General features: G+C 36.2%; 1 protein-coding gene across 1 annotated transcript in view; it reads right to left on the reverse strand.

Annotated features, from left to right (window-relative positions):
- Positions 1-17: 17 nt before the first annotated feature.
- Positions 18-15,243, reverse strand: part of LGSN (lengsin, lens protein with glutamine synthetase domain) — a 54,435-nt gene continuing 39,209 nt past the window's right edge. The window contains exons 4-7 of the mRNA XM_027894710.1: positions 14,935-14,994; positions 12,846-13,842; positions 3,351-3,529; positions 18-1,217 (exon numbers count right to left, since the gene is read on the reverse strand). Coding sequence (XP_027750511.1) covers positions 18-1,217; positions 3,351-3,529; positions 12,846-13,842; positions 14,935-14,994 — 2,436 coding nt within the window. The remainder of the gene's footprint in view (positions 1,218-3,350; positions 3,530-12,845; positions 13,843-14,934; positions 14,995-15,243) is intronic.

Genomic DNA, 15,243 nt, shown 5'->3' on the forward strand with positions numbered 1-15,243 from the left:
ACAAAAGGGTGCTCCTTCTAAATAAAATACCCCAAGCATTTATTCCTTTCACTATCCATTTCTTCAGTTTCTAACTCATAATGTTTCATGGCAACAAAGTATCGGATAAAAGTTTCACCTAATGCTTCCTTAATGCAGGAATCTTTCTCGAGTGCAACAAGAGCATCTTCTAGTTTCAGAGGGACTGAGGAATGTTTCAGATCACCAGTATGATTTTCTTCTTCGAGCATATCATCATACCTAAGTCCCCTCTTTACTCCATCTAGACCCGCAGCAATAGTAGCAGCAAGGACCAGGTACGGGTTTGCTGCAGCAGAACTTAATTTATTCTCTATGTAAGTGCCTTTTCCACCATGACATTTGACATTAAAGGCACAGCTGTTATCATTATATGCCCATTTTGCATTTACAGTCTCTTTTGATTCTTTACTGTATTTGGAATAAGGCTTACGGCAACTGGTGGTAGGAGCCATCAAGCAGCTGATAGCTGCTGTGTGTGCCAAGAGGCCTGATAACCAATTTTTTCCAAGTTCTGTTAGCTCCTCAACTCCATAGCCAACAGAAAACAAATTCTTCTGGCCATTCAAATCCCATAGGCTATGTGACAGAGCCCCTGAATTGTAGAATCCTGATTCTGAGAAAAAGCTAGCCACGTAGTTATACTTCTTAGCCACCTCTTTAATGCCTGTTCTAAATGTGAAGGCACTGTCAGCAGCATCTATGCCAAACGCTGGATGAAAAGTGATCTCCATTTGCCCAGGCCCAGTGGAAGAAGAAAAGCTTTCAATGTTGGCACCAGCATAATACATTCCTTCAATGAGCTCCTGAATGAAAGTCTGGTCATGGTTATTTAGTATTGTAGCTGCAGGAAAGGATATTGTCTTTGAATTTACAACCTCAGTAATGCCATAAATACAAAATTCATAAGTGAATGCAGAGTGCAGAGAAAAACCATTGTCCTGAAGCTGGCTCAGCTGTTTCTTGGCAATGTGCCTCGGTGAGGTCATTAGTGGGTTGCCCAGCACAGTGAAGGAATCACATATCACTCTTGCAGTCTGCTCAGTCCAGGGTAGTACTCGAAACGTTGATAAATCAGGATTCAGAATTATGTCACAATTAAAATTGGTTGCATTTATGTAATCTAATTCATTATCTTTAGGATTCAGCGTCAGCTCAAGGTAACTTCTGGGCATGGCAACACCATGAATTGCTTTTTCCTAAACACAGAGCAGAAAGACATATTACCAAAAGAGCTCAGTGGTATTTTTATATATGTAAAATATGTAAAACTCAGATTCTCAACAAGAACAGTATTTTTCCTAAAAGAACACTAAGATGCAGCGATCACTAAAGTGGAAGGTAACAGCCAGTTACTATGTTGTTATAAAGCAGAACAACTTTCTTCGAGATTGGTATGAAAACTCTGGCATCAATTACCCTAAAGATAATTTTTAAAATTTCCATATAGTACTAAAAAATGTTTAACACCTATCTTGCATGGTCTTTTCGTAATTATGGGCCTCACCACTTAGGTGTAAACTTTGCAAGTCAAACTTCCATCTCTAGTTAGTCTATTTCGCTTCTAAATCCTCTGAGCATTTCCTTTACAAAGACCCAAGTCACCACACAAGATTCATGGCAATATGAATTCAGACTGTAACTTCTCTTTAAATGCCATAACACATACCTCAGTGTTTTCCAGCTGCAACATTTAATAGAAAAATCTTACTTTCTGGACTTAAAAAGTTCAGGGTAAAATTCAAAGGAAGCACTTCCAAGTGAGAAGAACTTATAACAATACTTTCTTCTCCATTTGAACAGAAAACTTCCACTGATGCAAATGAAATGCAGACAGAACCCCAATGAATGTCTGCTTTCAAACAAGCACCTTTACAACTTACCTTACATCCAAATATTTATCTGATGAAAACTGTAATTATGCCAAGCTATTAAGGGAAATTTGGCTGTTGTTTACATTTTACCTTTATTCTTCTAAGCAAAAGGATTGCCATCTGAGCGAGCAGATGAGAATAAATGTAGAAAGGGGTAAGCTCGGAACTGAATAAAACTCACATTTTGCCTATCCAGATAGAAAATTGTTGAAATACTTTTAACTGCATATGGTAGCTTCTTTCAGTGTTAATGAATGATTGAATGAGTGATTGAATGAAGTCTGTCCTCTCTTAAGTAGGTGGCAGTCAACAGTATAAATGTTCCCTGTGGGATACCCATAACCAACACTGCACACTCTGGTGAGTTCTGCTCCAAGATGTCTAAGCTGTCCATTCGGCAGTGAAAGGGTGTTCAAGCTGATTACCCTGAGTAGTACCACTCCCTCCTCCAACCCTGATACCCCAAAAATTGCTCTTTACAGATACATATGTGTGTATGTGTGTACACGTACACACTTTTTTAGTATAAAAAAATGTATACTGTTGCAGCTCAAATTTGTTCAGACCATAGGAACAAAAGTTGTCTTTGAACATGCTGATCTAGACGTTTGCAGTTTGACATAACAACTGAAAGAGAAGCAGCAATTAATGAACAACCCTTCACAAGAATTAAAATGGCAGAGGAAAAGTTTATTTTGATAAAATCCAAATTGCATCCAAGAGAGCAAATGATATCTAGATGATACAATTGCAGTTTAGTAATATCTGAAAAGGAAATAATGAAAACACAGCTCAGGCTTCAGAAGGAACTTGCAACAAGAGTGTTCTTCATCTCTTCATGTTCATATTTTTTTTTGCAATCACTCAGTAAAGTTTAAAATATTCATAGTAATATTTGAGTGAAAATATAATGCAGTTATGCACATGAAGTACACAGAAGCAATATACTGAAAAGCCTGATCGATCAAGGATACACGTGGTGAGGATTGTTTCCTAATTTGATTCCTATTTCCTGAATCATTACTGCGGCAAATATTGCTGCTAAGTCACCATGCAACTCAGTGCTATCTTCCTATGTTCATGATAACTATAAAATTTCTCATATACGAGAATGATTTTCATTCATTTTCTTTCAGTGTTTACTTCTTTCTTCTTGTAATTTACCCAACTTTTTATAATGCATTGAACCTGAGAAGATAATTCTGAGGGAAGAGATCATTAGAACTCCAAAGAACTGAAATTACCAGCCTTATTTAATTAGATTACTATTTGGGGGAACAGAGGAATACATTATTGCAATGATGAAAGAAGTCTAGATACTTTGGGAACATGAGCAAGTGGAAGGAAGAGATAATTTGTTCTAAGTTTGAGCTGCTGCCTGCACTATGGAAAAAAATATAATTAAAGGATGAGGGCATGAAAACACAAAAATGTACAGGAAGAAACCAAAAAACTTACATGAAAAAATCGGGAAGGAACATTCTTTGATCTTGACACACCGTGGAGGTCTATTGATTCAAATCTGACAAACTGCACGTTGTCCCTGGCCATCTGCTGCTTAATAAATTCAATATGAGAGAACAGGTGAAGGAGAGTTGAACTTCTGAGACCGTTTACGTCAGGCTCTCTGCTGGATGCTACAAATGAAGAGGAATGTTCACATCAAACAAAATAATGAATAGTGGAATACAGGCTATTCTCCCAAAAATAGTGGGAAATCATGGCATGGTGGGTAAAAACAAAAACTAGAAAAAACTATGGGTGATAAAACAGTTTTGTAAATAAACACATGTATTTTTCCTTGAAACTCTGTATAAAATCCCTTATTTTTTGAAATGGTCTATTAACTTGAACTATTTTTCAAGCTGAGAAGAGAACATGTGGTAAAGCCAGGAATTTCTAAGGGATACCTCAACTGGTTTGTTGAGTGTTTTTGGGAGCACGAATAGCAACTGGCTACCTATTCCCACTGAAAACTGATAGAATAGAGATGTAATGTTTCTTCAGTGACTTTGTAAAGTGTATGGTTACAGAAGCATTATAAAAAGGGCACCTGTCTTCTACTAAACCTTTCTCAAGACCTGCTGAGGAGGACTGTAGTCTCCTTCACCACAGGCAACAATTTTAAGGGAAGTTCATGCATTTTTGAATTTTTTAGAATGGAGTTGTCTTCTTAACTGTATTACAGCATCTTTGGGACTATATAAACTTCTTGACATGAAAGCAGCAACATCTGAGTATAAATTCCGTAATGGAACAGAGAATTGGGCACTGTAACTTCCTTTCACTAACCTCTTGATTTCTCAGCCTGCTTCTCTTTTGAGTATCTATGTATTGCTATTATTCAAGTTAAACTCCATAAGGTATTAATTTTCACTCAATACAATAAAGTAAACAGACCAAGTGTAAAATTTTACATAAGACATGAAAAAATGTAAAAAAAATATTTCTCTCTACATTCCTGGGAGAAAAGTCCTCCATTCTTCCTGAGGATATGATCAGAAGAACTTTTGCAAATCTTTCAAATCCACAGTGGAAGATCACCATTCAAGCAGAAGTTAAAGCTTCATGCTGAGGCACTCTGAAGGTTGGTGGAAGCCATCCTGATCTCTCCAGTAGAAAATTACCTGAACTAGAGCAAATCTCCTTTAGCACTGGCCAGCAGGCACAGTCAAATTTTTTTGACCTCTCCTTTGGGGCAAGTGGGACTGACAGCTGTGAGACTATAAGAAGGCTCTCTAGCTGGCCCAAAACAAGGCTGTCAGGATACTCCCTGAGAAGGCAGTAAACTCATTCATAGTTGTAGATTTCTCAGACTTTGAATATTACTGGAGCATCCTCCAGGTTCAGATGGTAAGGAGGATACTTTAAGCCAGTAAAGTACGAAGAGGTTAAGTAAGAACAGTGCTCCCTGATGAATGGCAGGTGAAAGCACAGAATAAGATTTTAAGTAAATGGTAAGACAGAGTAAAAATTGCATAGGTAAAAGCAAGGGAAGAATTCTGTTACATCCACTTCTCTTTGTGACATCTTTCCCTTTGGAAAGATTTACTAGATTTGACCTCTTTATGAACATGATCATGATCTAGAAGTTTATTAACAGCTAATAAACTGTGGCTGTCTAATAGATTACTGGAATTTTTAAAGATTCTGAAAATTTTCCTACAGTTTATATCAAAAGGAGTTTTCTGCAGCTCCAGAGACAGAAGTCTGAGGCTTTTGCCTTTGTAAAAGCAGTGCTCAGTCCCTTATTCTATACAAGTTTAATTTCCTCTGCAAAGACGGTAGACATTTCCTGTCTACCACCTGTCACACTAAGGTTTTTATGTCTTTCAAAATTGCCTGTTAAATTTCCACCTACTGAACAAACATTTTTCAGGTAAAAACACATAAATCATGAAAAAACAGCAACTTAAATTCTGATCCAATTAACTATTTAAATCAGTATTCCTAAGAGATATAAATTATATAAATCAGTATTTAGGAAAAACATAAATGTGATGTGCAGTCATATTAATGATGCATACATTTATTTAAAAAATAAAGCTACAAATGTGCTTGAGTTAAACATCTACCAATGGTAAGTGATTCTCCAAATTTTATATATATATGTTGTCCTCAGTCTAAAGTTATTTGACTAAATACATAAATGCATAATTACATTATATAACTAACACAAATTACCAGAAAATTTCTATAAAGTAATGTTTTTAAAGAACGTGAAGAAAGCAAAAATTATTAATTGAAGAAGCAAGAATTTGTCTTCTTCAGTTGGACTTGTTATGATTAAAGATGTATCTTTTTAAATGATGAGCCTAAATTGTATATATTGGTCTAGTATTAGTCTAAAGCTAATTTGTATACCAATCTACACACTCCACTAGTCAAAAAAGAGATGTTTATTCATTTACAAGAGCCTTTATCCAAAAACTTTTAGAATCAATAGAAACAGTCATGCAGCCTTCACGTACTTTTTAGAGTTAATATTTTATATCATTTGCAGATTAGCTTTCCCACTGAAATAATAAGTTTCTGTAAATTGTAAGACAGCTAAAAATATCATAATAACTTAATATCTCTGATTGATTTTGGAAATACGAAAGAGGATTTGTTTCTTAAGTAATAATTAGTGAATAACTAGTGACTATTTACTTGTCTCCAGTGCAGGACCCCAAATTTTTTGGTAGCCACTAAAAATCACTGTCAAACTACATCCATGAAGACAATTATTATTAAAGTTTGGAAAGATATAGTAGGGAACCGAGTACTCTGCATTTACCCCGTTCATATAATTATTATCCAGAGCATTAGTTACTGGTAAATAAGGTAGCTAGTAAGCAAGTATTTGACAGGCCTAGCTGATTCAGAATCACAGTCTTGAAGTCTTATATTGTTATGAGTGAGAATTCTTCTCATAAGTAGAACTGTTTCCCTAGCTTTCTGAACCTCTAGAATAATGGCATCTTCCTTTTAATTTCAGAAAATCTATTTATGGAAACATGTAATTCAACAAGATGCTCAGATTTTATTCAAATTTTCACTTTAAAAATTAAATAAAAATCCAGACAGACCATCTTTCTTCAAGCAGATCCTTAGATATCTACATCAAATCATAAGGACACAGAACTTTTTTTTTGTCTATGGTTCTATCTGTATTTTCCATTTAGGTTACTACTGAGAAATAATTAGTATTATTCCTGTTTCTATTGCAATTACTACAAAATATCTATAAATGCAAATAATGTATCTTCATTTATTTAAAACAAAGCAATAACACAAAATTAAAAATATTACCAAAAAATCTGAAAAATACAAACATTATTATTATTATTATTTCTATTAGAGGAGTGGTGCCATTCTTATATTATTGATGTTGAAATCATTCAGATTGCTGAGAGCAGCTGACATGGGAATAGGGCAAATAGTTGACATCAGCTTTCCCTTCTCAGCAACATAAAAATGCCACAACAGAAGAAAGTGCACATCTTAGATCAATCCCTCATTTTCTCTTTGTACAAAGGAATCCTTTCCCATGGTCCCTTATTAAATCACACCAGAACAAAACCAAACAATTTCTCAGCTCTAGACGAGGTGACAATGTCAAACTGAAAATGAAATGAGAAGAACATGCTGCATGTTGCCAGGGGACTTGACAACCACAGGCACAGGCTGTCCTAACAAATGTAGTGGTACTGTAAACTCTTCTCTGAGAAACAAGACCACCAAAGGAACATAAGGCAATAACAGCAGATACCAACAGGTAGACTCCAGATAGAAATAATGCACTGATGAAGGAGACATGTTTCTATCAGTACTCTCCCAGTCTCTTCCTCCCGCTGCCTCTCCAGCAGCGCCAGCTGTGCCAGATATGCTTCCTGCTGATACAACCCTGCTTTGCAGCCTTTTCCTGCCCCATGACACAGCTTGGAGAGGCCAGAGTCCTACACAACGTCAGAGTGCCCCTCCCTGTGCCCTGTGGCACCTTGTGGCACCTGTCACTGTCTCAGAGAGGCAGGGGAACAGAAACATTTGCAACTGTTGAAGTTGCTATTCCAGTCAAGGCAGCATTTCATCTTTCTAGAGCTGACTCTGGCACCAGCTGTTAACAGGAAAGCAATGGTATTCTTTGCAAAATAATCTGTCTAAAGGAAATCAGGTTTGCAGTTCCTCACTAAAAAGGGGGTCTTGTGGTTAGGACCAGGAGGCTTAACACCTAAATTTGTTTTAATTTCTTCTACATCCTCAGAAATCTAACACATGGTGCTCTGAAGATCTATATCGAACCCTTTTATAAAGATGGACATGATGATTTCATTCATGGTATAGTGCATGATATTCACTAGCAGTGAGTCCCACAGGGTAATCATACATCTACACTCTTCTAAATTCTATACTAATTCCTGTTAGAACTAATTTAAATACATCTGCTCTTCCTTACAGGACTCTGGTTTGTATTTTTAAGAATAGCCAGTTTTCTTCGTTTGTATAACATGTTACTTGCTGTTCTCACCTTTGCTTTCAAACATTAACCACTTCTATATCTCAAACCTTATATGACAGCTTTTCCTATACTAGATAATATCTTTCTTATTGTTACTTTTCTATTCCAATCTGTTTTTTTTTAATATGGCAAGTAGACCCGAGTAGAGGGTTGCATTTGAATGCACTATTGGTGTGAATAGTGATCAGAAGCATCCTCAGCTGAGAATATTATGCAATTTATATTTCTTTTCCACTAAAAAAGGTTTCACTGGAAACATTTACTGATTTGATTTCTGTAGTAAAGTACATAAAAAATTGTTTCCTACCCCCTAGTCTTACTCCCCTAAAAGACCCTTATCAGGGAAATAAATACATAAGCATACCAGAAAATCTCAAAGCATGGGAGAGAGTAAAAGTGTTTCCCCCATCTCTTTGATATTGATACTTTCACCTGTTTCTTTTTCTTATGAGTCTGCTTTCTTTTTTAAACTTAACTGCAAAGCAGAGTTTTTACTGATTTGACCATAAAGAAGCTTAGCTTTCTCTTGAGTTTTATAGCTAATTTAGAGACCAACATACAGCTTCGATCATCCGTGAATTAGTCTTTCCAATCTGAATGACAAGAAAATGACACAGCTTCTCAGAGGGGATACACTGTCAAGAATCAAATGCAAAAAAGTTTTTATTTCTCAATAGATGAAAGATAAAATAAATAACCCATATTTTTTTACATTCCAAGGTGTTTTGTAGAAACGGCTCTTCTGTACTGAATAAGAAAATTATCACAGTTTTATAGAAAAGTTAGAAAATATTTTACTCAGGCAGGATTATTTGAAAGCAAAATGTGCAGGTGAAAGAAAATTAAGGTGAGTAATACCTGATGGAACTACCTAACTAATAATCCTAAATATGATGAATCTACGCTGGCATATCTCTCTTCAAGCTCAAACAGAAAGTTTGGATTTGAGGAAAGAATCACTGAACAAAGTTGCATGAACTAGGTATAAAATAATGAAAACTAGGAAACCCTCTTTGGCCTAAGAATAGTTGACCTAATTTAAACAAATCAAGTGAGAAATATAGAATCATAGAATAGTTTGGGCTGAAAGGAACCTTAAAGATCATCTAGTTCCAATTTCCCTTCCGTGGGCAGGAATTCATTCCACTAGAGCAGGATGCTCAAAGCCCCATCCCATCTGGCCTTAAACACTTCCTGAATAAGAGAGAAAAATTTGCTATATGTGAAGCAAGGTTATTTAGGGGAGATATTTTGCACAGTATTGAAGGTAAGAACTAAACTCTTTTTGAATATGTTGTAGAAGGAGAGGCAGCTGGCAGAGAAACCAAGCAGAACATGCATTTCACTTACATTAGGTTTAATCTGTGTTTGTAACCCTTCACTATTACTGTAAAGAAAGTAAGCATCTCCAAAGGATGGGAAGAATTACTGTTTGAATAAACTTTTCTCACACAGATTCATGGGATGACTAGCTTACTCCAGATAGTAGAAACAGATGAGTTGAATCTCACCTGAAAGGCAACAAAATGGATCAGAAAGTTTGGATGGAAATCCGAGCATTTTTGCTTTGTATGGGTTAAGAGGAAAAATGAAAAATCATACGGAGTCAGAGAAAAGGAAGATTTCAGCTATTGGTATGGAAGATAAAGGACTTAAAAGTTTTGGTTTTCTTTAAAGAAAAGGAGTTGCTCTTAGAGGTAAAAACATAGTGAGTTGTATATATCTCAGTTCAGAGGGAAAAGGAAAGAAAAAGTCAGAAAATACGAGGCATTTTTCAAAAGAAAATAAGGGCAATCAAGAAGGTTTAGAAAGAAGCTGAGTTTCAGCCGTGCTATGTTCAAGAGGCATTCAAAATGTAGAAAAAGAAAGAAGAGAAAAATTCTGTTGAACTGCAAGTAGAGCATGAGGAAAGAACATGAAGGAACAGTATGGCTTTGGTTCTTTACTTTAGGAGAGCTGCAAGAACAGAACAGATTATGTAAAATACAAAGCAGAGAAGGTAGCAAGTGAAAAAGACTGCCCTAAGCCCCAAAGTAAGACATAGTTATGCTACGGAAATTACAGCAGAGACAGTGACTATGAAGTGACAGAGGGAGATTGAACACCAAGAATATGATGTATCGTGATCCTTGGATGCTTCATATTGCTCGAATCTGGTTATTTCCTTTTGCCTTCTTTCTGGCTACCATGGTATTAATATTCTAATTTAGTAGCATGCAGAGCAGCACGTAATAAGACCTGAGTTCAGAGAGGTCAATATACAGTTACCTTATGTGCTGTATGTGCTATACATATAGCACATGCATGCATTCATTTCCATGTGCATGTAGTTACTACAAAGTTACTACCTTCCTCTTTGTCTCTCAAGAATGCAAACACTGAACATCTTAAGAAATATCTGACCCATGTGCCTCTTTTCTAATATTTTTCCCACCTCCATGCATGTTTTATGAAAGACCTGACAAGAAATGGACAACATGCACATGCAGCAATATTTCTGCATCTTTCAATTAGAATTTTGGGAAAAATGGGATTTATTATTTTAGAGAGATGAGAACTGTGTAACTAGGATGACTCTATATCAATTCTCTGAAGTACTCTCAATCACTGACACTCAGCTACATTTCAACCTTTCTACTGCTGATCTCTAGAGATTGTCCTTAGCTGTGTACATTTACAGTATATTCCTGTTTTGTCCATATCTCAACACTGAGTGGATCTCAAATACAACCTTTTGTAATTTTTCCAAACATTTTGGATTAAGCCTTCTGATTTGAGCAAGTTCAAATATTTGAAGACTTGAAAATTGTAAGAGGTTTTATTTCAGATCTACTCAGTGTTAAGATACCTTTAGGTTCAAGACTTCAGGCACTTTGTTAACTGAAATATTTAACATAATGTTTTAGTTATAAAAATAAAATATTTAGGACTTGTCTTATCAATCTTAATAAATTATCACTGGCAGCAATAAAAAACTGTTTATGCAAAGGCTCATTAAAGAGTGCAGAATTTTATCGAAAACTTTTTTCTCTTCAATTAAATTACTGAATCCATTCAATGAAAGTTAAATTTTGAACACATACATTTCTTATTAAGTAAGAAACTATTTTTGTGCATTTCATTTATGAGTGGAAAAGGCACAGTGAGCCCTACAACTTGTTTGGTCAAAGTCAAATGGAACCCAAGCCTCATGAGAATCCACAAATTTTTATTTTTAATGCACTTTTAATGAGAAAAAACCCAGTTTTCTCCCATTTCCCTTCATATTTAGTCCCCATCTGTAGTTCTCTTAAAAATCATTGCTACCACCAGTGGTATAGAGTAGGAATAGCCCCAGGTAGCTTTAGGCATCTCAGAGTTAGACAAATTATTTTAACTAATTATCACAGGACTTTTTTCCCTGAGTGGAAAGACACCCCCACCTCCAGAGATCAATTACTTATCAACCTCTAATACATCTTTGAAGACAAAATACCTGATTTTACTGACTAGGTGATAAATTTGGATTAGCTGCTTTATGTCAAGTGGTTAAAGCTGGGTTGAAACCTTGTGGAATCTACAATTAATCTCATCAGTCCCCTGTATCTTGTAAATGATGCTATGACAAACAATTCTTATGTATTAAAATATATTTGCTGTTTTTGCAGACAATGAGGAAAGAGTCATAATCTAAATGTGACAATGCATCTTACTAACCTTTCAGCAATATGAAAAACAGTGTAGTCGGGAAAGGGAACAGCATTGAGTGTAGGCTGAAAAATAATTCTCTAAACTCTTTATTCTAATAGACATGAATAGAGAATGGTTCGAGTGTGAAATATTTTTCAAAGCTTTGTATTTCTCATGCAGAGTTCTGAGTTACAACTAATAATGTGTATCTTATTTAGACTTGTTCAAACTAGATAACACAGAATGTCTACTGAGAAATCCTGCTGTAGCAAGAACAATTGATATGTTCAAATTGTCTGTTTCAGAGCATGTACAGCAATGTTTCTACCCATCTGACAGGGTGCTTGAGAAAAATCAGAATAAATTAATATCGTTGTAAACACTTAATTTCTACTATTATATTTTATTGCATAGTTAATGATGGATAAAGCATTTTATCAATTAAGAAATTAGTATTTCTTGTATTAATGAGATAAGTCAGAAAGTAAGATATCCATTCTGGAAAGATGATAGTATGATCTCAGACTGATGCTTATGGAAATGTATTCATCTGATATCTATTCAACTGGCAAGCTGTTTTTTGTGAGCTTCCTGGAAACAGAACAACAAAACTGCTCAAGCCCATTACGTCATCACAGCTGATAATCGTTTTCAGTTTGCTGATCCAGCTAGTCCAGAAGTACAGCTTTTGCACTTACAAAGAAATCACAGCTTATTAGTAGCAATTGTCTCTATAAAAACTTACAAAATGAACTTATTGAACAGCATGAAAATAAGTGGGAGTTCTCCAACTCATTTGCTTTTCTTCCCCTATAATTTATATGGGATGTTTTTGCACTCCAGTCCTCTAACAGGACAAATAATTGAAAACATCATCCCTACATGGGAGCAATTTCTGCTGCTGGAAATGTTAACAAAAAAGGAAATTTTAAGAAGCCGAGATGCCATCAGAGTTTTCCAGTGTCTAGCAGACTTTTGGGAAATGCTGCCTGCACTCATTTTAAATGAGGAAATATTTCAGTTTTAGTGAAAAAAGACATGACCGCTTGTGCATGGCAGTTTTTGGCAGGCAGCTGGGCTTTATAAATGCCTCACTTTAAATTAAAAAAGAAAACAATCATAGATGTAGAACAAAACTTCCAATCCATCCTGATCACACAGAAACCACAGGTGGCAGTTCTCTCATGCACTAGCTCTGTCTTAAGTTTGCAGATTAACAAAACACCACGAAACAACAGGAGCATTTTCTTTAGCAGGAACAGGTGATGTTTAAATATTCTTACCATTGTTGCCTGTGGAGGAGTCAAACTGAACCTCAGGTGCTGAGTTTTCTGCAGGTGTAGAAGCTGCTGGTAGTCCCAGAATAAGTTGATCCACGTTGCTTCCCACTGGTTGCTGCTGATCAGAGCCAGCAGAGCTGAGGATCAGGAGACTTTTGCTCTGCTGCCCCACTCCCTCCTTGTGGAAGGTGTAATACTTTTGCTTCTCCTCTCCAAAATGGGGGCTAAAGGTCTCAAAAGGTCGGCCCTGCTTATCAGCTGCTTTTTCCCAGGGTTTCAAGTTTTTCTGAGTGTAAGTGCCACCTGCTTTGCCGCAGAAACTGGGCCCATGAGAAGGCAGAGGACCTTCACTCAGCAGGTTTTTCAACTCTTGTAGACTTTGTTTAGAAATGCCAGGTGCCCCTGTGAAGGACTCAGCAGTACTGTTCCCTTGTGTGGATACAGCACGGCCCAGGGAGCCCATCTTCGTCACATGAAACTTTACAACTTTTTCTTTCGTACCACCCTGTTCTTCTGGCTTAGCCCCTGCCTGCTCACTGCCCTTTTCCCTCTGCACTGCCTCTGTGTAGCCACCTTTCCCTGCACTCCTCGCAGGTGGTATGCTTGTGGGCTGCTTCATTTGAACTGCTGTATCTACTTCCTCCTCCATTTTCCCCACTATTTTTTTCCCAGTGTCAGCATTTTCCTGGTTTTCTTGTTTTTCTCCAGACGTGTCTTCTTTCACAGCACTGCCAGAATTGGAACTGTCATCACCCTCTCTGTCCTTTTGCACTGGAGAAAAGGTAGTGGGGTTTTGGAGAGACCGGTCTGATGGTGGTTCTGAGCAACCAGTGGTTCCTTTAAGGGGACAGGGATCTGGGATTTTTGAGGTGTGGGACAGCTCCATCTTCTCATTTTTTAAAGAAGGAACATACTTTGTAGGACCTTTGATTCCCTTTTTCTTTCTGAAACCACATATATTGTTGCCATCAACTTCATCACTGTCACTTTCAGATGTGTTCTGTAACCAGCAATAAAATATACAACCAAATAATATGCATGAATGAAACATGGCAATGGAGTACTACCACCAGCTGCATTAATCTTGTAGCATTTCCATTACTACTTGCTGATGGAGGTCTCTGTGGGCACTTATTTTGTTTCTTAAAAGTTCTCACAGAATTCTCTTTCTTACATTTTATTAAAAAATCAGTGAAAATGCTTTCATAATGTAGTTTTTAGGTAGATCTAGTAGATTTAATATAAGACATAGTACACTGTGTGACATCATTTGCCAAACATATGCACTTTAAGTGTGAAAAAAATGTATTTTAATAATTACATTTAAGTATGTTCCTGTTCATATTAAAAGTGTGTTTGTATTTATAAAGGAAATGTATTACCCTAAAACACAGAACAGTGGCAATTCTTATAATTGTAAAGACTGAAACCTGAAAATAAATGATGTTAAATTAATTTCAGGATCTAATTTGGACAAATTACTGAACTTGCAAAGCAGTGGACAGGAGGAAATCTCATATTTGGATGTATAAACAGGAAAGAACCTGAAGATGATGTTTGCCTTTATATATGACATAGACATAATTTATATTGTAGAGGTGAGAATAGATTTTAAAATAGATGTAAACATGAGGAAAAGGTTCAAAACAAGAGCTACAAAAATTAATATGCTTGCATTATCACAAAAAATATCAAGAAGTGTCTGGATCATTGTCCCTGCTAAGTATCCTGATCCAACTGCAAGTGTCGTTAATTTGATGGTGACAGGGAAATGGACAGAAAATCAAACCCAGACACATTTGAATTTAAAAAAATACCACAGATTTTAATATTGTGGGTGCTTAATTATTTCACACACTGTCAGAGTAGTGATTGAATTCTCCATCTCATATCTTAAAAAAAGGCTCCCTAACACAATTTAACAAAAATATAAACTACTCCATAGCCAATCACAAACTGTTATATTGCTTATGAATACCTACTCAAACATGCATTTAAGACATATTAACAGTTCTTAGTTTGCTTGGATTGGGCTGGAATTAAGACCTGTAAGGAAATCAAGGGATATCCTCTGAATGAGACCATTCTTTACCTTTTCCACAAAGGAATAATCTGTACTCTCTCCAATTTCTGAATTTCCAGAAGAAGGTATCTGCACAAAAGCAAAGTGAATGCCAGTCTGGGTAAGGCAAAAGAGATTCCTGTTGGTAGACAAAAGCACGTAGAAGAAAAGGCAGCAGCAGCTAATGTGCATATGGAAGGAAATAGTTACATGGCCCCCATTAAGGTCATTAACAATTTCCTTTCTCTACATTATTCCTTCCTATTTTCACTATTTTCCCATTATGCTATTTTCCATCATTATATGTTCAAAAAGGCTTATGAATTCTCTCCTAACACA

Source organism: Empidonax traillii, unplaced genomic scaffold, assembly GCF_003031625.1.
Source record: "Empidonax traillii isolate 1590-97213 ecotype Southwest subspecies unplaced genomic scaffold, ASM303162v1 scaffold439:size492302, whole genome shotgun sequence".
NCBI lineage: Eukaryota > Metazoa > Chordata > Aves > Passeriformes > Tyrannidae > Empidonax > Empidonax traillii.